Source organism: Filicampus tigris, chromosome 15 (genome assembly GCF_054856515.1).
Source record: "Filicampus tigris isolate MCC_2025a chromosome 15, RoL_Ftig_1.0, whole genome shotgun sequence".
Classification (NCBI taxonomy): domain Eukaryota; kingdom Metazoa; phylum Chordata; class Actinopteri; order Syngnathiformes; family Syngnathidae; genus Filicampus; species Filicampus tigris.
This window is the reverse complement of record NC_141231.1, coordinates 12,267,439-12,292,579: the sequence shown is the minus strand read 5'-3', so window position 1 is coordinate 12,292,579 and position 25,141 is coordinate 12,267,439. Positions and strand designations below refer to the sequence as shown.

Here is a 25,141-nt window from a genome sequence, read left to right as displayed (position 1 = left end):
ATTCTGTCATTTCTCTTGGATCGTGACTGAAATTTCACTCGTGTGATTCCAGATAGTGCTTGCAGCTCCAAAATCTAATATCCAATACGGTTGAAGCACAAACGCCAATATTCACCCTGACTGGCCCGCCTCAGCTTTAAGGAAATGTGTCACTGATTCAATGTAAAAAGTGCTGCAGGTTACAAAATAGGAGGGTAAGCAGCACTTCTCCAAACTTCCGTACACTAAGTCCGATTAGTATTTCAGAGAGGCTTTAAGGAGGATTTATGACTCTCACTAATATTTATGGCGAGGATGTGCCCGGCATGACAGGGAGCTTCCGTCTGCTGAGTGATGATGCGGCGGCGACACACTCACCAGGCCTGAGACTTCCTCCTGGGAACGCGTTGTCTCGTCCACTTGGAGTGAGGAGTCAGGTGGTAAATTAGCTGGCGGCAGATCTTGTTGGTCGACTTGAGGGAGTCCGTCTCCTGCGGCAACACAACAGACGCGTATGGAATGCCAAGTAGAAAATCTCAATAAAACGGAGCGTCCAGGAATGACTAAACGTCGCACGCTCGGAGGAGGGATACTTGATATTCTTCTTGTACTCCAAAACTAGCCGACGGTTTACACACGAAAACACTGTACCCTGTAAAAGGGATTATGCACAACCAACTTACACATTCGGCAAAACATGACAAAGCACTTTTGTCTGCTTCAGGTAACTCGTGGAGCCCTACGGCAGGAGACCCGGACAACACCTGGAATATTTAACGCCTATAATGTCTAGTAGTACACAAAGATCCACTGAAGATGACTAAATGCAATCTGTAGCCTTCATTCTTGTGTACACGTATTTAACTTTTATGTTCAAACTATTGAATAAACCAAGTTTGAAATATTATATAAACCATCAGTCCATAGTTAATAGCAGTTATTTCTGTACACGAGTCACGGACCTGCTTTCCGCATTTGGTTACGTGATGTTCCACACAAGGCTGATAGTATAGTAAAAATTAATGACATGAGTGTTAAGTCTGTGAATGTGTAAGTACAGAATGCAGCGCAGTGGTAATGTTTGTGCGGATATCTTGTGGTTTAGGGTGTGCTAGTAATGATTAAGTCAGTGTCATTATCAGTGTTTTTGTTGACTTTTCTGTTATTAGATTTCGTTTTGTTGAGTCGTCTTTTGCCTTGCCGACGTTGGCATGTCTCGCTCGTTAGTTTTTTGATTCCAACTGTCAGCAGTGTCCCTCGCGTCAACCAATCAACTCACTTCAGGCACTCCTGTCTTGTGCAGGTGTATCTCGTTGTTTCGTTGGTTCGCTTGTATTTAGTTCAGTCCTTTTTTTTTTTTTAAACAACCAGGTCATTGTACAAATGTACACTGTTGCAAGGTATCTCTAATCCTATAAAAGAAACATTTTCCTCCTGGCAACATGAACCTAGCGGTCGTACTGCCACCTCCTCCTTCTTCCTCCATGTCCTTCTTCTCTTCCCTCTCCCTTCCTCTGTCACTATAAATGGAATAGGTTGTGCTGAGCCGGGAGAATCTAATTAATGGTACAACACAACAACAAGAAAGAAGCAGTGTGGCAAAGAGAGAGAGTGAGGAAGGGTAAGAAATGTACCTTAAAGCGATTAACCATTCCAGTTGCCACTTTGTTTCTTGGGTGACAAACAAACATGTCGCTCACTTCAAAACAGTCCATGCTGCCGTTTTCAGCCACGTTACTGAACACACAGCCTTACATACTGATTAACAATGTTTTCTTGGACAATGTGAACATGTGATTTGGAACAAAAGACTCAGTGTCACGCGGTACCCGTGCTGCATCAAAACACATTTCTTTACATTCGATTTTATCGTTATACTCTGTTTTTTTTATTTTTTTATAATGTACAATAAAGGCGATCGACATATATAATTCAAAACATGTCAATGCTGGTTTTACTGGTCATAGCAACGGCTGCCCATCTATCATGAGCATGCGGCCTCTCCTAAGGCCAGTCACGTCCACGACTGTGTCCTGTCTCGGGTCGCCAGCCAGTCAAGCGAACGCCTCCGCCAACGCTTTCCCTGCTTCCCTCGTGGGCTTCCCTTTGCCAACATAAACAGCGATAAGATTAGAATTGCTCACAGGTCATTATCCTCATGGACTCAGTGAGTAAAAATGAGCTCCCGGCGAGTTAATCTTTAGGCAGCCCATCTTTTCTGAAACTGCCGATGCCAGATAACAGTAATGGCTGTCAGGTCTGTTCTGTGATTTACAGCCACTCAGGTTATTTAGTTTCTTTCCCTTCTTAGCGCCTACATAATGGGGAGTTTCTTATTTGTATGCCAGTGGTGAGCTTGGGTGCCCACTTGGATTCATCAAGAGTCATAATGCGTGAACGGTTACAGTAAATTAAAAATAGTTTAAAAATTTGACTTTTTGGAAAACTCCTTCCAAGGTTAAGATTTTGTAAAACTCACTTTTCAGTGTTTTTGTTTAGACAGTAAAGTCAGTATAGTGGTGCCTTGAGGACCGGCGTAAATACGGCGTGGCGTATAGACCTGATGTCGGTAATTTCGAAGATGAGCCAAGTTGGAGGATCTGCAAGAAGGAGGGCAATGTCACTGTGGGAGTGGTCACAGCCGACTTCAATCATGGCCATTCAAAATGGCTCCCTTCGTAAAAAGCTGCACATCTTCATTTTCGTGGCAGGGCAAGTCTAGGTTACAGTGTTTAGGAATTTGGCAGACCGCGTTGTGCCTCGCCGGCGGACCGAGGGCATTTCCTTTTACACACCCCCGGCGCACCTGAAAATTCATAGATCAGCTTCAGGAAAACTGGTGAGCCGTGATTGGTCGTTATCTGAGCCCCCGAGGGTCTGTGATGTCATTTTCAGTCAACAGAAGTGACAAAATGGCCGCCCCCAGAGAGGGCTAAAAACGGGTGGATTTGGCCGCTTAACTCATATTTCATATGAATCATATTGGCTTGTTTCAACTAGTGGGCCTGCTTTGAACATATTCTTGAAAAAAATATGTGTGCGTTGACTTCCTCTTTAAGTTACCTCTCCCTGAAACTGGCTAGACTCGCTAGAGTTAGCCCTCGTTCTCTGATTTGAGTTACCTCCCTTTTTGAAATGGAAAACTCAGTTTCCCCTCATTTCAGGGTTAGCAGACTCTTGAGTTTTCACTGAACCTGCTTTGTGGAACGGACCCCTGGTCTAAATTGTGGCACAGGCAGTGTAACATGATTTGGCTGGATTTGATCCAGGCGCAGGTTGACAGATTCAGCACTCCACTGATATGTGTTTGTGGTGTCTGTGTGTGTATGTTGGCACACACAGACACATGATCAGGGGTGGAAGACTTTCTCCAAATGTCCACTTTACAGCAACCAATTTTACCGCATATTGCTTTCAAAAATTGAGGAAACATGGCCTCAAACATGGGCGAGCTGTGCTGATTGTTTTTTTTTTTTTTTTTTACTTTGCAGACTGACTCCTCGCAAAGAGCAAGAGAAGTGAATGTAGCCTGGCATGTGGCGGACGGCAGCACCTGGTTCTCTAGTTTGATCCAAAGGTCCACCCACGGCGCTCACACGGAAGACAATCTCACGCCCCTGAGGGTTCCCAAACCCCCGCGCTCGACCTTTTTCACCATTGGGTGGAAAGACCACATGAGCAGCAGGTAAACTGTGATCTAGCGCTTCTCTTTGAGATCATGATTTTTTTTTTTCGCGGCGAAGAGCAAAAATAAACAATGTTAACATTTACACGAAAACTCAGTTTTAGTGCCTGCAACTGTAAGGCTGAATGGTGAACCCCCATTTTTTGGGGGGTGGATAGGGGCTGAGCCCTGATGCAGATCGAGGAAAAATTGATGCCCCCCAAAAATGTTTCTAATTTGCCAATAATTTAAACTGTAAATATACCACAAAACACTTGAATATAATTTCAAACTCATCTTGCAACCTTACCCCTAAAAAACAATGGCTTGATTTAATTATGAAATAATGCAAAAGTTAACTCTCCACTAACAACCCAGGCTAAACTTAGCTCCTCCCCGACATACAAAGATCTTTGAAGAAGTCGAAAAGTATCACTTCAACATATTTCCTTGACATCAATTACAACAAGGCTTTGACATTGTCTTGTGGCATTGTTGAGTTATACTACAGAAACGTGGCGGTTCACTGTCATTTAAAAACCATCCACTTTGAGACACCTTTTCAGTTTTAAAAAAACGTCATCCAAAAAAAAAAAAAAATGTTTTTATAAAATCATGAAAATGAGGCTGTAAATGTTTCATTTATTCTTCTGTTTCTAATTGGCTCCTAATGGATGTAGCTAACCCTCAGAATTCTTTCAAACACTTGCCCCACAGTTTCTATCAGCACATCAACAATTCAGATAAAAAACTGCCTTGAAGTATCTTGGTTGTACTTGGTTTGTGACAACAAGGGCGATGCTTTATTTACTCTATCATTAAAATGCACATACAAAACAGATGGTTACCAATGCTACACACATTTTAGGCTCTCAACGTAGAGAGTAAGCAATTTGAATCTGGAATTGTTACGGACACTCACCCTCTTAGGACACTGCAGGTCTCGGGCCAGACTCAGCAGCAGCTCGTGTGAGATGGGGTCCACCAGGTTGAGAAAAGCCGCGTTCTTGTACAAAATGTCACTGAGCGATGTTCCCTGGAGTCCCAAATCCTGAGAAGAGAGAGAGTTCCAAAAACGGCCCTTGGTGAAAGACTAATCTTGGCATTACAGCAAGTGTAATAATCATGCTCGGGACTGATAAGGTAGCTCTCTATGCATTCAATTTCCCCTGACACTAATCAATAGAGATCTGCGTTATCTGCATGAATCTTACCTGCTTTTAAAAGCTGACATATTGAAGGGGGGGGGGGGGTATTGTAGATTGATTGATTGAGTCTTCATTTGTGGGCTTAAAGAATAATTAATTTTTTTAAAAGTCTGATATCCTGACTCTGTACTTAAGGGGGAGTTTGTGTTTCAAAAACAACAATTATTGGGCAGTCAAGAATCTTGTTGGCAGTTTGAAAACTGCAAACTCCTCCTTCAAGTGGGAGTACACTACAGATACGTGTGTAAAAGAGATTCTGGTCAGTAGAACTCTGATTACTAAATAAAAATAGCCATGTCCAGAGCCAGACGAAAATCATGATCGGCCTCGAGTTCCGATCACGTGATTTTCAGCTGATTGATGTTGGCTGAAAAAGACTGCATTTTGAAAATTTTCTTAATTTTAAAGTCAAAAATAAAATATTTGAATTTGTTTACTTGATTTTAACTACTATATAAACCGCTGTATAAAAAAAGCATCCTGTTGGGATACCTTTATTCGAATTAAAAAAAATTAAAAAAAAGATGAGAATTTTGATGCAGTCTTTTCTTCTTCGTGCACTGTCGAAGTATCGGATCGGGACTCGGTATCAGCATACACTCAAAATCAAGTGACTCGGACTCCAGTCCAAAAAAAATGTGATCAGGACATTCCTAGTAATTCACTATTACTTGGTTACTTCCCACCACTGCTGATATCTAGAAAGAACATAAGCCTGCAAAGCAAAGCCATGCAGAAGCAGGACACATCTCCGGGGAATGGACTGATGGTATTTGTATCAGCTCTTTAACTCTAAATACAGATAAATCATGTTAAAAACTACACAACTCAGAAAGATTGAACACCATCTTCGCAAATAGTGTAATAATGTACGATTAGACTGGGGGTCGAGGTTATGTAACGCTCTCCGCGCTCTGACAGAACAAACCCTTTGAGGGGCACGTAGAGCAGGAAAACTCCCATCAGCATTTTCCCCTCCTCTGGCTTCTGACTTGATTTATTACACTGGACCTCGGTGGGAGTCCCCGATGCTGGGCTATCGTCCAGGCCAGCTCGCACCAATACACATTGTTTATTGTGGAGACAAAGTCTATTGTGTTACGATGCAGCCACAACTCTAATTCCAAGGATAAATTTGGCCGATTCCCAACTGGAAAAGCGTCAAATATTTTCCATTTGTCCACATCTCTCTTTTGGTGATGGACTCTGCTCTGATTGGGAACGTCCTTTAGAATGCTGGGCATGTCATTTGATATCAGAAGTGTTGCCTCTTCCCACTCGTGCGCTTCATTAGAATCCAATTAGATATGTCGCCAAGTGCGACTGATCCAGGACAGCGTTTACTTTGCATCGGGGAGGAAATAAATAACGTGTTGGGTGATGCCACGTTTTGGACTGAAGTGCAGCAGTGAATGCTCTTTTTTCAATTGCGTCGTCGATATGTAATCAAAAGGACGATTTAAGGGTTTCCGCGCATCCGATAATACAGAGCCTCCAGAGAATTTCAAACAAAGGTTATGTGTCTGTGAATGTGAGTGAAGGTTTCTTTGTTTGTATGGGCCCTGTGATTGACTGACAACCTGCCCAGGATGAACTCCACTCTTCTCACCAAGTCATGTTGGGGTGATTAGACTAAATTACACACAGTTGTAAATGTGAGAGTGAAGCAGCCATCTTGAAAAATCTGTGGAAATCATTGTCATTTTTTGTTGTTGTGTTTAATGCAACGCCATCTCAACTCCATTTGTATCCCGTTTACTCATTCATGAACAAAACTGCAGTGCAATTGGTAAACTGTAGAATAGTGGTAATACAAGGAAGCTGTGTGTTATGGGAGCCAACCTCGACTCCTCATACTGGGGGTGAACAATTTCCAAAAGAATCTGTTTGTGATTTTTGTCCCCTCTATATTGACATTACGATTTAATGTGCGAATAAGATCCTCTTCCCATGTACTGTTAAGCAAACACAACAACTAAATTAATCTCTATTACAATAAGCAATGTCACATTTATTGTGCATTGTTTTGTTTTCATAAGTTCGGCTCGCACTAAAATAAAGGCAAATCAACCTTGAATTAATGTGAAAGAACTTTTTTGTACTTAAAGCGCAAGTCAACCCAAGCATATTTTTTTCAAGAATATGTTCCCAGCAGGCCCACTAGTTGAAACAGGGCATTCTGATAAATACTGCGTTTGTGGGATAAGTGTTAGTCCACTCGTTTTTAGCCATCTTTGGGAGTGGCCATTTTGTCTTCTGTCAACTGAAAATGACATCACAACTGCTCACAACGACCAATCATGGCTCAGGTTCAGAAAACAGGTCAGCCGTGATTGGTCCTTGTGAGCAGTTGTGATGTCATTTTCAGTTGACAGAAGACAAAATGGCCGCCCCCAGAGATGGCTAAAAACGAGTGCATTTTGCTGCTTAATTTATATTCCACAAACGCAAAATTAATCAGAATGGCATGTTTGAACTAGTGGGGCTGCTGGGAACATATTCTTGAAAAAAATATGTTTGGGTTGACTTCCTCTTAAACTTAAAAAAACAACTTTGAAAACTTTAAAAATATACATACTTTAATTGGAATTGTTAACTTACTAAACTAAACTAACTTTGACTTGACGCAAACAAGTCAGTAAGTCATCAAATTGGTGGCTATCACTTCAACTTTACATGTTTCATGAAACATGATGTTAATATGTGGGCTGCACTTCTTTAGCGGAGAACTTAACTACACACTAGGTGGACAAATAATTCAACTATACTAATATAATTTATAATATACCAACCCAAATGAACCCCCCCAAAATGCAGTCTTTGCGATATGAAAATTGCATTCTACTACATTGTGATATCGGTTTGAATTGGATGAATTGTTGAGCCCTACTGTACTCAGCAGAGAGCACCTTCCAACATTGATACTTACTGATTCTTCGCTTCAGTAATGAATATCTCAAAAACCCCAAAGTAATTATGTTAATAACCCCGAGGGCACATGTTGCAATGGAGATGTTATTGGTACTTCTCTGTAATGGCTTCGACCATGTGAAAGAGACATGTTCCATCATCTCAAGGTGATTATCTGCAAATCGTGCCGCCTCTCGAGAGGATAAAGCTGCATCGCCGCAGCACAACAACAACGAGACCTTTGCCAGTTCATTTCTTTTTCGAATCATGGAGCATTATTGAACACTTGGCTCTCTCCTGTAGTGTCACATGAGAGACGGGGGAACTGCGGCTTTCTACAACTAAACAGAAGAGCCTGTAAGGTTTTTAAAAGAAAAGCCGCACTTGCTATAGAACCCAGATTCTAATATAGAACCTCATTTTCGTGCATTTCTCCCACAATTTAGAACATTTCCATTGTGTCAAACAGCATGTCTGTGGTATGCTTTTAGTAGAATACACAAAGTAAGAATTACGTAGACATACCCGATTTACGACTAGATGTCGTTCGGATGATTTTTTATTTTATTTTATTTTTTGCTTATATTTGCAAGCAAATATTTGAGATGCAATCATTATTTAGCAGATCGGGAACAATAAAAAAAAAAAAAAAAAAAGAGAGGGAGAGATACTTTAGGGTGTTTATTGCCAGTCCCAGTTAAACGTGGGTCAAACTAAACATAAAACAAAGAATCACACATTGTGTATTTAAAACAACTACGCAACACTACTAACTTAATGCTGAAAAACAACCTAAAATGCCATAGACGGCATACTCACGGTGTTACAGGGAACAGATATTTGAATACAAACGGTGCATCAACACATGTAGATAGACAATATAACAATACTCACAGGCATATAATCATTATCCTTGGGAAAAAAAAAACTTTTACTGCAGTCTGAGAAAAAAGTTGCTTACAGTAGTTGTGAAAGTCTTCTTTTTTATCTTCATGATGGTATTATAATGCACCCTGGTGGTCAGGTCGCACACACCAGAAAGATTTGCATTTAATTAATTATGACACATAAACAGATAACTGTATGTTGTATAAAATACACTGTTATAGAGTGGTATTTTACCCAAAAAAAAAAACACGAAAAAATGGTATTTGCATTCATTTAAATGGGGAACAATGATTTGGGATGCAACAAGTTTTGAGTTACGAGCATGGTCACACAATACATCAAAACGCACATCTCAAGGCACACTGGTATTAATAGCCGAGTTGTTCCCATACAGTGTTAGCTCTCCGCAACAGTGCACAATCTGTTCGACTGTGACTTTTGTGTTTTTTTTTATTCACAATCAAAATGTGTCACTCCAACATCCTTCTGTTGACACGAATTTCTACTTTCCTATTAGCCAGGACTTTGGAGCCACTTGATGGCATTGTAGGTTGCGCTCAACCTTCACAAGAGTGTAAAAAGTAAGGCAGGGAGAGCCCAGGATGAAAGGATCCTTCTCATCCTAAGTGACTCACGACGTAAATGCTGCTAATGTGCACAGGCAGACACATTGGTCAGAAAGTCTTACAGGAAGTTTAGCATGAGTCACATCGTTTTAGCTTCATGCGAATATCAATTCAAAGACATCTGTTCATCCTACACCTACTTGACATTCTGCTTTAGAACTTTCAGGGCAACACAGAAGCATTGTTTCTCACTTTCACTGTACGGTGGGTGTATGCCACATCAGCTACAGATGGGCTGGAAGTTACTTTCAGGTTGTTGTTTTTTTGCTGTTGTTTTTTTTTTTTTTTTTTTTTTACCCGCCTAACACCGGGGAGTTCTCTTGATCAGAAGTGCTCCCGTCAGAGCATCCTGACTGTTCCCTGCCTTTGATCAGTGCAAAGCTACCAAGAGGAAGTGGAAAGCTCAAGCTGAGCTCTAAAAACGATGCTCACTCTCACTTCTCTAGTTCGGGTAAATCACCCTCCCCGCCTTCCCTGTGGAAAGTGCGGATTAAAAGCGTGGAAAGAGTTACACAATCATGTGGATATCTGATAACGGACGCAGTATGTCGAGTTACGGGCGGCCACGAAGATGACACAAAAGAGGCAGAGAGGAGCTGTTCAAAAAAGCAGTGAAGCAGTTCAGTTTTATTTGATGAAATTTACAGTGGTTTGTATTAGAGCCCAACCGGACTTGATTTTTTTCAAGCCGATTCCAATATTTGGCAGAATACAATCCTGATATATCGATACGTTGATGACGTATCGATACTTTCGATACCTTATGTTATGTTTTGCACGTTCTATAACATTATTTTGGAACATTTGAGGTCCTTAAAGTTGAGCTTTGTGGGTAGAGTTTTATTTATTGCACTCCTGCGTATCAGGAACACTTACTGGACTACATTATTAGGCCTGCCTTATACTAGCTGTACATAGAAGATAATATGCTATTTATTTACCGTTTATGCAATTGTGGTTAAATGCAATCTGTATTTTGTTGCTTTCTACACGTGCAGTATATTGCCAACGAAGTTAATCTATTATAATAACTCAGTATCATGAAATGGTGTTTGGAAACTTTTGTTCCAGAATGCTCGTAGTGCAAATGTAACCTCATCTAGAATAAAGCTATTGTTAAATCAATCGTGCCGCTGCATCTTTGTGCATGCGCATAATAACAAACTTGAAAGTGAGAACAAAGTAGGAAAAAACGGTACATTGGTGTCTTTAACCCAACACAAACTGACCTTTCTCAGCAGTTTGAGCGCTTCGGCCGCTTGCTCGGACCTGTGCTCGCGGAGATGTCGCTGGATGTCGCGAATCCAAGTCACCCGCTTGACGTACGGGCTGTGGTCGCGTTTGCGCAGAATCGCCGGCAGCTTGTCGGACTTGAACATCAAGGAGGTAAACAACAGATCCCCTCCGCCACCTCCTCTGTCGCTTTGCACCGGCGAGTCATTTCTCTGCCGCGGTCTCTTGGTCCATTTACTTTCCAAATCTAGACTTCTCTGCCTGCTCAACTTGGAGCCCATCACTTCTGAGAGCACGCGTTGTTATTGTTGTTGTTGTTGTTGTTGTTACGCGTAAACGTGAAGGCAGCCGAAACATGACACTTTTGCAGCCAATTGCGCGCAAACGCATCTATGATGAAGAAAGTTTGAACGCTGCACAACGTGAGACAAATGTGGTATGCGCGTTTAGTCGACAGCCCCTCGTGCCCCTTCCTTTCCCTCGCATCTACCGTGCACGCGCGTTTTGCTTTCAGCCAATCAGAAGAGCGCTCTCTAAACAGCTGCTGGCCTGACCTCTCTCAACAAAAGCATCACCAGATTCAAGCGACAGCATTACACATAGGCAATGCAAAGTAGAACAGTGCTTCGATGTTTTTCTTTTTCTTTTTTTTTCTGAATGAATGAATGAATTTGCAAGAATAATTGTTTGGTGTTGTGTGTAGAATTTTGAGGGAGGGAAAGGAAAGTAGTACTTTTTTACCGTGGCACTGAAGTGCAAATTACAACCCCCCAAAAAAACAAGCCAACAAAAATGACTCTCCAACAAAAACATTACAAAAGACAAAACACAACTGCAAACCCAAAATTGCAAACGAAAAAATAAGCAAACAAGAAAAAGGAACCCCAAACAACAAAAACAAGCAAACAACAGAAAGGAATCACAACCAAAATACAAGCTAAGAAAAAAAAGAGAAGCACGCAACATTTTCCTACCACATTGCGTGCTTCTCTTTTTCTTTTTCTTTTTTGCTTTATTTGTTTGCGATTCCTTTTTCTTGTTTGCTTGTTTTTTGTTTGATTCATTTTTTTGTTTGTTTGTTTTTGTATTAGTGATTTGCACTTCAGGGCCACTGTACTTTTTAGTACAACTATAATAATAATAATAATAATAATAATTAGTTGTATTATTATTATTAAAATGCAAACGTCTTCAATAAAATGTATATAGCACATTTCATAACAGCTAGAGCTGTAACAAAGCACTTAACATACAACAACAAAATGGCAATAATACAATAAGTGAAAGCAATAAATGAAGGCAAAATATTATATACAGTTGACATATTTTCATTATAGTTTGTACAGGATGAATTCTTTTCAGATGCACTGAGCAGTATACATAAAGCATAAAAGTAACAATAAAAATAAATCCTTATAATAACAATATTTTAAAAAATTAATTACATCAATAGTGAGACAAAAATCTTAATGTGCGTGGGGCTCTGTGTTGAGCAGACCATACACTATACAACCAAAACTGTTAAATGCCAAATTTTCTATATTTATTTGTTGGGTTTGTCACAGTTAAAAAATCCTTGTGCAGTATGTGTACCAGGCCTTGGTCACTCTCCGAAGCATCCGCTGAATTAGTCTTTTGCTGATGCTGAATTCTAATGCAGCCCTCTGGATATACTTTCTCGGCTTTGCATGACTGCCTCCTCTAGGAGTTTGGTGTTTTTATCAGTACTAGTAATAGCACGCCTTCCTCTGCATGGTTTGCCAAGAACAGATCCGGTTCCGAAAAACTTGCCATGTCTTGCCAAGTTCTCTCAAGTTTCAATGTGCAACACAACTATTACGCAAAATGTATTACACATGTCAAAAGATGTTTTCGTGCACTCGTACAAATTGGGTGTATTGCAATTCATGAATGTCATAATAGAGCACTGTCATTAATAATATGCTTCCCACAACAACTCCTACAGTACTGTAGCATAATTAGACTTTATTTATGACATAGCATCGACAAACACGCAACATCTGAATCTGTCATTTATTTACCTACCGTGGAGAAAAGTATGCAGCTGTTTGTATTGAGACTCCAGTCTACTTGTTACAGCTTTCCAAGGCTGCAGCTGGGAAAACACCAAAAAGAGACAATGTTTCCACAGCTGGAGCTAAGCAGGGAGCAAATAACCGTAAAATCCACAACAGAGCGAATACTCATAAAATTGCTTATCGGTTTTATGAAATGAAATATTAGTCAAAGGGCACTTCTCACAGGGATGAAACCAAGCCTGTCAGAATTGATTTCTTCTAACGACTAACTTTTCAATGGACTCGATGGGAGTGAGTACTTGCATGTAAAAATGTTTCTTAAATGTTTCTCAAATCTCTGTGTTTTTTGTAAATGGTCCCCGACAAAACAATAAATATTAATAATAAGGTCGTCTTAGCTTAATAACTCACAAACAATACAAAAGCCATTGGCAAGCTAATGTCTATAGCATTGATAGTTGCATGTTCGAACGATAATAAAACAATACTCACAGACATGTTTCCTTGATCATCTACGAAAAATGACTAATATTACAGTATCTCACTGAGTTACAGTTGTCATAAGAATACTGTTCTTCTTCATTTGTGTCCGCATGACTGTATTATACCGCCCCCCGGTGGCCAAGGCAGGCATACTAGAAGGAGCAGCACAATTAATTGGATTTATTTATGTTCTATTCAATAATGTTATTACTTTATGTTTTTATAAACTACGATATTATAGAGTGCTCTTTTTGCTTCATTAAAAAATCCCAAATGAGATTTTATTTTGGGGCCAGGCTAAAACACATTGAATAGCATTTCCGTCCATTTCAGTGGGGAAAGATTTACAGATAGATGCATCCATACCAGGTCCAACTTTAAGCCTGTGATAAATCAAGATTTGCACTTGTTGTGAATGAGTTTGAAGGCCAATCAGCAGGCGTCCGCCTCCCCCCATCCGGCCACACTTTCCCCCGATTGGCCGCGTTCAAGGATACGGAGGGGAGGTGGAGGGGTTGGGGGGCATATTTCAACACCTGGTTGGTTTTGTCCCCTCGCATTCACACTTGCCAGGAATCCAGCCCGCCATCCCGGTTAACCACCACCTCTTGGCCTGGTTTTGGTTCTTTTACCCTCTCTCCTCCCCTTGTGGTGATTGGCAGTTGGTGGAGCTTCGTTCCGGGTGAGGAGGCGCTTCATTTAGCATTTGATTGTACGACTATACCAAAGGCCAATGTGGGACATGCGTCATCTTATGTGGTGGAGAGTTAATATTTGTCGCAGAGAAGTTGAACCGTCTGTGCAGATTAAGCACAAGTCACACAGCTGAATGCGGATTCCTCTCAGGTTCTTAATGATTAATTCATTGTCAGTGTGTTCTTCTGGTGGTCTGCCCTTCACCAGGTACGTGGATTTAAACAGGTTTTTTTTGGGTTTTTTTTATGGGAGATCGGGTTAGAGTTTGCATTTTGCATTTACACTGTACTACTAATAATACTACTACCATTACTTATTTTAATACTAATTCAAATAAATACTGCTACTACTCTTAAATACCACTACTAGTAAATAACACTAATAATACAATTAGCCAATACTACTTGGATACTATTCATATGAATAAGAGGAATACTACAAGTACTAATAATACTAATTTTACTCAGAAATACATACTGTTAACCCAATTACTACTACTACTACTACTAAATACTTGAACGACTGCTAAATACTACTATTGCTCCTAAATACTTCATTTAGGATATATAAATCATAATACTAATAAATAATACAATTAAATAGTACCACTACTACTACTACTAATAATAATAAGAATAATTCATTCCATCACTACAATTACTGCTACTACTACCACCACTACTAAATATGCTAATACAACTACGAAATACTAATACTTCTATACACTAATACAACTAAATATCACTACTATTGATACTAGACTACCGGAGCTAGTAGAAAATGCAGTTGAATATGGTTTCCTCTCACGTTCAAAATGATGAATTAACTTCAATTTGCCTGCACCATGCGAGGCGGCGTCAGTGTTCTTCTGATGATCTGCGTTTCATAAAGGTGTACAGTGGGCCGGCTTAAGGTTTACGACTCCAGTGATAGTTACATATTAAAAAGCCACAGTGAGTGTCGCATATCACCTGGTTTGCAGAATGTGGCCAACATAACGACGAGGACCAACCTTTTTGCCGCAGAGGATCCTGACACCAAGTCAAGGTAAGACCACTTCACACTCACCGATTGTCATCCTTTGGATGCAAAGCAATTGAATCCGACAGTATTTTGAGTTACTCTGCTACCAAAAAATGGACAAAAATTTTCAGTAACTTACTTAGTTACGTGACAAGTCATTTGACATAATCAATAAATTCGCTCATCTGATTAACATTAAAATCCAAATATAAAGGTCATATGGCAAATGGAATTACAGCTGCAATTATTTTGGGATTTTTTATTTCTGGATTTTGTATCATTATGGTCCTGCACAAATAGTCCACTGTACTCATAAAATGACCTAAAAAGGCATCTTACCCTCATTGGTGGGTACCTAATGGGACATCCAATCGGTCTCCCAATTACGTCACCAAGCAGCTCAAATTCTTCTATAGTGGAGGAGGGGCGACTCATGTCAGATGTCATTGGGTGCCATTTTAATCATGCCTCCCTAAGAAAAATAAAATAAAAATCAGAGGGGGCGGTGACTTGTTCTTCAAGCTAGTAAGAATTTGTATGAATTCTTGACATTCTATTTAACTCTGCTTTCAGATTTCAGCGTTTCCAAGGTCAGCAAAATGGTGAGGGTGACGATCGTGCTGGCGGTGACGCTGCTATTGCTGGCGGCAGCGGCCATATTTGTGGGCGTCTACTTCGGCGTGGACGGAAACACGCGCCCGAGCGACCACGTGTACTTGAGGGCGGCCGTGGCGGCGGACGCTGGGCCGTGCTCGGAGATTGGCAGGCAAGCATGCACACGCAGTCATTTTGCGATCCCACGCTAAGGCTCACGGGGTCCTAGTTTGACAAGCTCTGCTGTTAAAGTGGAAGTCAAGTTAAACAATTTCATAACCATATGTTCTATGCGCCCCCAGGAGACTAAACGCGGTATTCTGATTAATATTGTGTTTGTGGAATATGAATTAAGAAGCAAAATCCACACGTTTTAAATCCATCTCAGGGGTCGGCCATTTTGGCACTTGCTGTCAACTAAAAATGACATCACAGTCGCTTAGGGCTCAGGTAACAATTTTTTTTTATTCTTCAATGCAATGAAGTGGCTCATATGTGCAGAGGGTCTGTCATGTCCGGGTCACTTATAAGCGTGTCCGTTATTTATACCGCTTATCTTGTTCAGGGTCATACAAAGCTGAAGCCAATCCCTGACAAGCGATCACAAGGCAGACTAAACCCTGGACTGGTCGCCAGTCAATGATGTATATACAGACAGACAACCATTCACATTCACGTTCGCACCACCACTGAGTGAGAATTAAACCGATGAACAGAATTCAGGCGAAGCAACCATCACTGACTGCTATTAATACCCTTACATGACTCTATTCACACACATTAATGTAACCCAGCTCAGGCTTAACTACCGTACACCATAAGCAGTATATACAGTACAGTCATGTATACACTCTCATTCCCCACAATAATCTAATGACATCCGGTGGATCCATAGTGGAAGATCTAATTTTATGCATCACACACAAGACTTTCCCTGAGAGGATGAGAGAGCCCTTTGTCATGCTTCCATGACTTGCATGGAAACAGAGTACGGGGCTTAACATGGGACTCGGAGAACATGTAAATGACTTGCGCGAGCATGCAACGGCTGCAAAATGTGCACGGATGGATGAACAGTGCTACACACATGCATACATTTGCAGGACTTCTTTTCAATGCATCTGCCGTATTTCATTTCATACTCGATGGTGGTTCACGTCCCTCGATTGCACATTTTTGTGTAGGTCCGTCGCCGAAAGCCAAGTGGAAGAGGCCAAAAATGTGATTTGTGATTAGTCGACTTAGCTATTCCAAGCTTTAAATCTCGATTCAAAGTAGTAAAGTTCCAGTATGTGTTAGCATTAGGCTAGCGGATTTTGTGGAAAACTTATGTGGACATTTTAAATACATGTATTTCTTTCGTTATGTTTAGTTTGATACTAACCTTGAACTGGGATTGGCAGCAGACAATTCAAAGCCTCTTTTTTTTTCTTTTTTTTTTACTATCTGCCAATCAGCTGCTTGTTTTGAAATTAGTTGAGTTCACTGTCACCATACAGCGCTCGTATCTCAAGCTTTTGTCCACAGGTCACAGCAACCCCAACTAAAAATCGGCCAAACAACGGCTTGTATCTTAAAGTCGGCTCACTGGTTTATCAAGGCGTGACTGTAGTTCTTAAACTAAAATCCTCTTTGTGTGCGTTTTGACAGTGACACGCTAAAAAAAGGAGGCTCTGCAGTGGATGCCTGCATCGCCACCTTCCTGTGTGTCGGCCTGATGAACGCTCACAGTATGGGCATCGGGGGAGGGCTTTTCATCACCATCTACAACGCAACACGCGGTACGCTGCCGATTCGCCTTGAACAGCTTTACTTAATAACTCGCACATGCGGTCTGCCCATAATAATGACGCGCCTCTGCAACACACCCAGGCAAAGTGGAAACTATCGACGCCCGGGAGACGGCGCCTCGCAACGCAACAGAGAACATGTTTGGAAACAGCACTGATTTGTCCCAGAAAGGTACTTAAGGGTCTCAAAGAACTCTAGGTTGATGAAACCATTTGTAAAACCGATGCTGCTGGCAAGCTCGAAAGAAATCCAATGTGGGTTTTATCTTGATTGCACTGGGAAATACAGAACTGACTGAATATCACGTGAGCAAAGCCCGGATATCATGCATAAGATAAAGTTTTACATGGTTTCAGTAGCACAGAGATGGCATCAGCAAAACCAGAACTGCCCTTGAAGGACGCTATATCGGCATCGACTCTTAAAATGACTATTAATGTAGTAGTAATTATTATATTAAGTATATATATATATATATATATTTGTATTTTGTCTTTTCCCCCCAGAGTTTCCTCACTTTACCATGGGGAATCTGCCTTGAAGAAAAAAAACCCTAACAGTAATCCTTCACTTATAACGGGTTTACGTTCCAGACCACCCCCGCAATAACTAAAATCTGCAACCAAATATTTATTTTATTATGCATATAAAGCTTAATGTATACAAAAATATAGGCATGTGAGGTTCAGGACAGCTATTATTTTTTTCCACTCACATGCTACACTGTAGTATCTGTGACAGTGAATGGGTGCGTTTTCTTTTAAAAGGCAGGCCGGGCATGTTGAGTGACGTGGAATTCAGTGAATGAGAATGTAGAGCGGCTTTGTCTACAGTATATTCCATTTATCTTAAACACCTGTGGAGGGACTATAATTTGTTGTAACGAGAGGTGGTAGCTAACGATGTTTTCTTTACCATAGATGTAAAGTTATAAGTTATAACTGTATAGAAGTTATATAGAAGCGATTTGTAGTTGGCAATTGGCACATTGTATCTTAGCTTCTTTTTTAAATGATGCCAAACTTTGAACAGTCTCTGTGTTTTACGTCCTCTTTCGTCTTGATTCTCGCTCGTCGCTTCGAGGGTCTGCAGTAACAGTCCGTATGCAAAAATAATAATCAGTGCAAAATCTTGCAATACAGTGAATATTCTGCAACAAAAGTATGGCAAAAATAATCATCTTTGATGCGGTGAAGTATAGTATATAGCAACGGACGATTACATACGTTTTAAGTTTGAATGTGAGGATTTTTTTTCAAAAATGTCTATAATGATAACAGCAATCTTCATTCAGAATCTTGAATTCATGTCGATAAAGGATAATGTCATCTCTAAAATGAGAAACATTACTTTCTTTGATGGAGTTTGATCTGCAAAGAAATGGTGTCACTATTACAAGCCGTTCCAACTTATATCATTTGCTCGGATCTCTCATCCTTCACATAATTAGGTAATAAAATGATCCATCCTGCTGGTTTTATTGCTTGATAGGAGGTTTATCCATCGCTGTTCCGGGAGAGATTCGAGGTTACGAGCTGGCTCACAAGCGGCACGGCAAACTTCCTTGGAAGGATTTGTTCCAGCCGAGCATTGATCTGGCAGAGAAAGGATTTCCTTTAGGCAGGGCGCTCGCCTCAGCTCTGGCCCGACATAAGGGAACCATCATCAAAGACTCAGCCTTGTGGTGAGACATGAAAACTGTCAGGAATCTCATTTTCAAGCAGTGTTTATGGAATGCTCAAACTAAATCATTCCTTGTCTTGCAGTGAGGTTTTCTGCAGGGGCGGCGGCGGCGAGGTCTTGAAAGAAAACGACACTATTAAATTTCCCAAGCTTGCAGACACTTACAGGCGAATAGCAGAAGGAGGCGCTGATACCTTCTACCATGGAGAAATGGCAAAGAATCTGGTGGCGGATATTCAGGCAGCAGGTTATTTGTTTTTTTTAATCATTTAGAATCTTTGAATTTTTTTAAAACATATTTTCCCATCTGACAAAATCCCTCTTTTAAGTCTTTTTATTAAACACATCAGCACATTACAACATAAGACAACGAAAATGATCTTCAGACAAGGCCACCCACCAAAAAAATGGGCAAAATATTTCTTTTTTTTTTTTTGCTGATATTTCTCTCTGTTGTGAAGTTAAACAGATACTAAAAGACCAAGTATTGTCAAACAGTCAAATATTCTGCCTGTAATTAATATCTTTGTTGTAGGGTTGATTTTTTTTTTTTTTTTTAATCAATTGACCAATGAATCGGTTATCCTAATTTTATTTTGCCAAATACTGGAATCGGCATTTGCCTCCAAAATACATATTGGTTGGGTCCTACTTTCTCTAAGTGTTTATATCAAGATGGATGGTACATTCTGTCATGTATCAAGTCGAAACTGCCTTTTACTTAAACGAAATATTCCGTTTTTTAATCTTTGTTGATTCGAAGACGTAAACACTCTCAAGCATCCCAGCAAACTGCTCCCCTCTTTGCGGCGTCTAATTTTACTGCGTGACGGATTTGTATCCCTGATTGAGTCCAAGTGCATTGACAGTGTTTGTCTCTCGCCTGCGTAGGCGGAATCATCACAATGGAGGATCTGAGGGATTATGTGCCCGTCTTGGATGAGGAGCCTTTGAGCGTGAACGTGGGGGAGTACACCATGGCTGTTCCCAACGCCCCCGCCAGCGGCCCTGTACTCTCACTGATATTAAACATCTTGAATGGTAAACCTTGGATGCTCTGTCCAAAAAAAGCACCTTGTGTGGGAGAGGACGCGCTTTCATGTGAGCCTCCTTCACTTTTTGCCAGCCGCTTGCTCGAAATGGGAAAGACTCCGTAGCAGTGCAAAACTTTGCTCTTAATATAAGAGATAAGATCGGCTTTAACTGCATCTGTCAACAATACCCTCAAAGACTTTAAAAGGATCTCACCTTGACTCTCACATAAAAAAATTCCAGTTGGTGGCTCACACCCGCAGTCCCACACATCAGGCGATTGACCCCCAACACACTAATTCATTGAAACGGAAAAAAACGTCTCCACTGGTGCTTTTACCAAGAAGATTTTGAGCCCCCACATTTTTTATTGACCAACAAACAAATGGCATGATTGTCAATTAAAATGCTATTAATACGTTCGCAAAATACAAACAAATGTTTTTTTATGTTTTTAAAATGGGTAATATAGCACTCTATAATTTCGGCCGTCGTGGCCAACTGTCGCGTCGGCCTAGAAGTCGGCATGTCAGACCGGAAAATGACGGAAGAACTCACTGCAAAAGCCCCGACGGAGACGCCGACTACTCCAGACTTCTGCGCATGCGTGAGAAGTAGTAACCCGCCCCCAAGCCATCAGCACTATATTTACCAAACAATTACGAACGGTTTCTGTATAAAAATAAATTCGACCTGGTATATTTAGCTACCTCTCAATAGCTTCCCATAGTTTGCCTTGCATCACTCGATCGGCGTAGCCATTATGTCCATAGAGGAGATCTGAAAAATTTTGCGAATTTGATTCAATTGAGGAATAGCTTCAATTTTCACCGCTTGTCCACTTTCGTCAGTTCCCGTTCGTGTCCAGTGCACTGATTCGCTAGCTATCAGCCAATCACAGTGATCATTTGTCCTGACAGCCCAAACCGAGTTTACATGTTGAATGGGCCAAACACGCCCCCAGACATCCCAACAACGGCTCCGACTTTACGACATTGTGCGCTTCACCAAACAGGCGGCGCCTACCGCCTTTCCGACGGCTGACATCGGATTGGTGTGTAGGGGTCTTAAGAGAGACATCCTGATGAACTGTGCGGAGCTTAGCTCCTCTCCTAGTAGAGCAGTAATATTCGTCATTCTTTGCAGAGGATAAAGAATATATGTTATGCTAATTGCTACTCTTGGTTGAAGTTCACATTAAAACTGACACGTGAAACAGAAGAGAAGTAAACATTGCATCTGTATATCTAAACACCATAATGTTCTACCAAATCAGCTGCGGTTCTAAACTATTGCAACTTTCAACCTTTTTTACACTGCTTAATATTTTGTTGAATTGATCTCTCTGATGAGAATCCTTGTCTTGTCCTAGCTCAGCGCAAAAAGGCTTTTTAGATGTTGCTTTCGGGTTTCTTGCAAAACATAGCCTCATAGGGTGAAAATGTGTGCCTTGGTGACAGTATCTGAGGGCGAGATGACTTTCTAAAGTCATTAATTTATTCCAATCTTCTTTTGCTCTGACAGGGCCACCCACTCACCGGGGCTCATGTGTAATCTTTAATCTGGCCAATTTGGCTCTAATTGGGAAAAAAAATCGAGCTGGTTGTGGTGAGCGGGCCAACGCCAAAGTACATAGATGGGTTTTTCTTTTCCATGAGTGAATGAATGATGAATAAAGATATTAAAAACTTACAATGATGTTTTATTGATTAAAATAAACATTCATTAAAATGATGTGGAAAATATGATCAAATATTTTTCAAGCATTAAATAATCGGTTAATTCACTACAATTAAAATCATTACAAAAATGAGTATACATTTACAATATTTTACATAATCATTAACTTCTGGAGACAAAAACCGAATTTTCCAAATGACCTCACGGCTGAGCTGTCTGTTTTAAAAATGAAACGTTTCTCAAGAGCACAAACACTTTCCACAGGGTACAACTTGTCGCCTGACAGTGTGGCGAGCACCGACAAGAAGATCCTGACGTACCACCGCATCACGGAGGCATTTCGCTTCGCCTATGCAAAGAGGACCTTACTCGGAGATCCTGCCTTCCTCAACATCACCGACGTAAGGACTCTTTCAATCATTCCAAGCTCCTCCCCATGCCGTATGTGTATACCCTTTATCTTTAGTGACTTGTGTACTATTATTCAAAAGATTATTTGTAAACTCCTAATTAATTCAATCCAACTAATTAAACTAATGAATAATCGTATTCATCAAAGGGGTGTCAAATAAAAGAATGTAAATAGTGGTAAAGTGACTGTGAAAATCAGAGCTTCCCGATTCCATTTCACAATATTGTACGTAGACATCCGATAATCGGGTCTTCACTGACTTTGATCTGAAGGGGGTTAGGAAAATGCACAAATTCAGTCTGATTATTGGTACGTGTGTATCCAGTATGTGGCTTCTCACCCCAAACTTGGTGTTGGCCACACACAAGGATTTGCTATCGTAAATATTGAACAAGTAAAACATTTACGATAATCAGCCTTCTTTATGGATTTTCAAATTCCTTTGTAAAAATGGATTTTAAAATATTTTTATGTCTTTCTCTCCTTGCGAAGATCATTGAGAACATCACCTCGCAGTCCTACGCCGATGAGCTCCGGGGAAAGATCACGGACTGGACGACTCATAACATGAGCTACTACGAACCAGAGTTTTACCTCCCCGAGAACCACGGCACCTCGCACCTCTCTGTGGTGGCGGAGGACGGCAGCGCCGTGGCGGCCACCAGTACCATTAACCAATTGTACGAGCTCTCGTTTACCCAGAAGCGTCAGCATGTTTTTAAACGTTCTGCTGGTTACCGGTACTTTCGGCCCACAGTTTGGGTTCCAAAGTCATGTCGAGGTCAACGGGGATCCTCCTCAACAACGAGATGGATGACTTCAGCTCCCCACTCATTACAAACGGTTTTGGGGTGCCTCCATCGCCAAATAACTTCATCAGGCCAGGTTGATTACAGGCTATTTAATTACTATATTCTTTATCCTCCGTGAACGGCTAATATAACCGCGGCTTACGAAGGAGTTTGGCCGGCTCCATCGAAACCAAATTAGTGTGACACGCCTGGGTTCAATAATAACTGACCCCACTACTGTTTAATGCTGTTCAAAGGGAAAAGGCCAATGTCTTCCATGTGTCCAACCATCCTCTTCGACAAACATGGCCAAGTAAAGATGGTGGTGGGCGGCTCCGGTGGTACCAAGATCACTACTTCCGTTGCTCAGGTAACCCTCAAAGAAGACGTTTTCATTTTCTCTATCGTCTATCCCGGCTGACTTTGAGCACGGGGTCGCGGACGCCCTGGACTGGCCGCCAGTCAATCGCAGAGCACATTTGGTGCTTATCTTGTCACAAAACACATTATTCTGTAGGTCTTGATGGATCAGTCCAAATTGCTCGAAAGCGCCGGGGAATTATAGGGAACTCTGCTGTGAAAACGGTTGTAATGATTATGTGCCTCCTAGGTGATCATGAAGGCGCTGTTCTTCGACTACGACCTGAAGAAAGCCGTATGCGACCCGAGGCTCCACAACCAGCTGAGTCCCAACGCCACTGTGGCCGAGCCAGACTTTGACAAAGTGAGGCCCGTGATCAGGAAAAAAAATATACGTACATGGGGAAGGTCAACCGGTACTCAACAGTTCCTACCTCAAATCCTTCCTGCTGTTCGTACTCACTCTCATAGATGGGGAAAGTATGGCCCAGCGGGCCACAAATTGCCCACTTTACAACCATGCGAGAAAACAAAAATGGTTTCATTATTTTATAAAATGGGGTGGTCAAATTATTTAAATGAGATGAAAGACTGTTGCAAGTGTCTTGTTTTCTTGTCTTGGCAGGACATCATGGAGGGTCTGGCGAAGAAGAACCACGAGACGCAATTCCTTAAATCGACTGGAGGCGTGGTGCAGGCGGTGGTCCGCTACAAAGACGGACTCCACGCTCAGTCTGACCCTCGCAAGTGGGCATACGCTGCGGGCTACTGAGCTCACCTGCGCCAGCCTGCCACCATGATTGGATATTAAGATTGGAGACGCTTGGGACTTCTGACAGTGGTCATTTGCACCAAACACTCTCCCCAAAAAGTTCATCATTGTCTATTTTTTTTGGTATATCAGGATAACAACAACAAAAAAAAATGTATTTGCTCCTTGTGTCTGCTGTATGTGGACAGCACCTCATCGTCCTCACGGCTTTTAAAAGGAGCTACAGTGAATGTTTAAAGCACAGCCTCTGTGTGACCTCGTGGCCGATCATAAAAGTGTACGATTCCTTGCTGTTTATGAAGGACTTTTTGTCAATCATTAGCACTGACAAGTCATTTCGATCCATTGAAAGATTGAATTGTCATTTGAATAGCTGCTCTTTATAGGAACGAATTTTCTCCAGAAGCTCTCAAAATCACCAGTATACATCGCAGTGTGGCACACAGCCGTACTGTGCTACAAGAATGTGGAAATGTTTCGTAAAACAATGTGACACGTAGAACAAGTGAAAGAGAAGCATAAGTTCTTCGTTTTTTACAACATTCAGCATAATGAAGTATTTTCCCTCTCTTGCACTCTACGTTGTTGTAGTAAATTTAGCAAGCTGTCTTATTTCTGTATGATGTCTGTTCAATGTCTTTAGCTCTTTGTTTTTAAATGCTTTTAAATGTTATAATTTTAATCGTGCCAAGAACACTGAGTTACCTTGGGTATGAAATGCACTAAAAGAGTAGTAAGAAGAACACTGTACACTTGGCTATTTTTCACTGACCAAGTATGGCATCTCATGTTAAAAAAAAAAAAAAATCTATAGAGATGTTGAAAATTATTTTTTTTGTACAGTACACCGCTTAAAGCAGCACTGGGAAAGAATTTGACCCTAATAAATTTTTTGGACAACTCTCTTAATGAAACGTTGACTTGACAAGTAGCTGAATGGGACTTTTGTTCGCTATAAGGACGGAAGTCGATTCAAACGTCTACGCGCTATTACTGGTGTCATGGCAGAAGCCCCAAAACAAACAAAAAACCAAAAGTATTGTTTAAACAAAATTAGATTCATTACCTCATTGCTTTTCATCTTTCACACAGCCACTGGAAATAGAAATGTAATTCAGTCCAACTTGCAGGCCAGCGAGAGCTCAGGATTTCACGAGACTACGCGCTGGCGCGCATGGGAAATGTGGTTGACTTTTGTCAAAACACTACTGCTTTTGTCCACATGGCACTGCTATAATCAACAAAAACTGACATATGACAAAGTGTCGCTTTAAAGA

At 41.0% G+C, this 25,141-nt stretch overlaps 1 protein-coding gene across 8 annotated transcripts; it reads left to right on the top strand.

Moving 5' to 3' along the window:
* The first annotated feature begins 1,317 nt into the window (after positions 1 to 1,317).
* LOC147135544 (glutathione hydrolase 1 proenzyme-like) lies at positions 1,318 to 24,959 on the top strand. 8 transcript variants are annotated; one of them, XM_086053641.1, is made up of 16 exons: positions 1,318 to 1,600; positions 3,471 to 3,664; positions 10,514 to 10,661; positions 14,709 to 14,767; positions 15,330 to 15,515; positions 16,994 to 17,124; positions 17,216 to 17,305; positions 18,626 to 18,818; positions 18,901 to 19,064; positions 19,709 to 19,858; positions 21,794 to 21,930; positions 22,434 to 22,621; positions 22,699 to 22,826; positions 22,990 to 23,102; positions 23,343 to 23,456; positions 23,718 to 24,959. In XM_086053641.1, exons 2-16 carry the CDS (start codon positions 3,654 to 3,656, stop codon positions 23,862 to 23,864), a joined length of 1,959 nt encoding a protein of 652 aa, XP_085909767.1. In that variant the 5' UTR covers positions 1,318 to 1,600; positions 3,471 to 3,653; the 3' UTR covers positions 23,865 to 24,959. The 8 variants fall into 8 exon arrangements, with proteins under 8 accessions (XP_085909767.1, XP_085909763.1, XP_085909759.1 ...); XM_086053635.1 differs by lacking the exon at positions 10,514 to 10,661 and having other exon boundaries at positions 1,357 to 1,379; positions 1,515 to 1,600; positions 14,709 to 14,773; positions 15,323 to 15,515; positions 23,718 to 24,820; XM_086053637.1 differs by lacking the exon at positions 10,514 to 10,661 and having other exon boundaries at positions 1,331 to 1,600; positions 14,752 to 14,773; positions 15,323 to 15,515; positions 23,718 to 24,821.
* The last annotated feature ends 182 nt before the right edge of the window (positions 24,960 to 25,141 follow it).